This window comes from Mytilus edulis, chromosome 2, assembly GCF_963676685.1.
Source record: "Mytilus edulis chromosome 2, xbMytEdul2.2, whole genome shotgun sequence".
Taxonomy (NCBI): Eukaryota; Metazoa; Mollusca; class Bivalvia; order Mytilida; family Mytilidae; genus Mytilus; species Mytilus edulis.
The window spans coordinates 68,334,570-68,335,430 of record NC_092345.1 but is presented as its reverse complement, the minus strand read 5'-3'; the positions used below and the strand labels follow the sequence as shown (position 1 = coordinate 68,335,430).

Genomic DNA, 861 nt, shown 5'->3' with positions numbered 1-861 from the left:
TAAAAAGCCATTCAGTTAACTCACTCCTTTAAAAATAACCGAAATTAGCTGACTAGAATATCAAAGGAAAATTTACCATACATGTTACAAAATTACAAGTATAAATTCATTTAAAATTTAGTCGTCAAATCAATAGATTACTTACCTAAAGTTACTTATAGTTGATTTCCAGTACATGATCCCTGTGGTTCATCTACACCAGACTCACAATTTAATTTCATAATCACTCACAATTTAATTTCATAATCTTCGTAACACCAATATTTATCTCATCGGGTTTTGGAGGTAGTTTATACGGATGGGACTTTTTTTGTTTTATCTGGTAGTTTGTTCGAGGTCTTAACAATTCTAACAAAGAATGAGTGTTTGTGGATATTAGCCTGAAATCGTGGATGCTATTTGCTCTGCTACTGGTTCTATGTTGTGAATCATCTGCCATTTTTAAAAAGGAGCTTACTTCCTCATCATAGTAGCCATTGCTAGTTTTGAAGGTTTCAGTCATTCTATATGATAGTGTAAGCACAGTTTTTCTTTTAAATCTCTCAAGATAGCTTATGTCTTTGAGAGCTGGTAGTTTTGTTTCCCTATTTAAGGCTCATTCTATTTTGTCACAAGTTTTTCTTGTTTGGAGACAAGACTGAAGTAGCATAATCCAAACGAGTTCTGACCATTGTTTTTACAATGGTACGAATGTTTCAGTACCGAAGTATTTAAAAGTTCTTCTGATAACTGCAAATATTGAGTTGGCCTTATTTACTTCTTCGCTTATGTGATTTTCAAAAGTGAATTCTGAGTCAATTCGGATTCCTTCATCTTTTTCCTCTTAAACCTTTGCTCATTATGTGATTCAGTAGACTGTAA

General features: G+C 32.8%; 1 protein-coding gene across 1 annotated transcript in view; it reads right to left on the bottom strand.

Moving 5' to 3' along the window:
- Positions 1 to 502, bottom strand: part of LOC139510982 (transient receptor potential cation channel subfamily M member 7-like) — a 1,394-nt gene extending 892 nt beyond the window's left edge. The window contains exon 1 of the mRNA XM_071297544.1: positions 458 to 502. Within this exon, the coding sequence (XP_071153645.1) occupies positions 458 to 502 (45 nt within the window). The remainder of the gene's footprint in view (positions 1 to 457) is intronic.
- Positions 503 to 861: the final 359 nt, after the last annotated feature.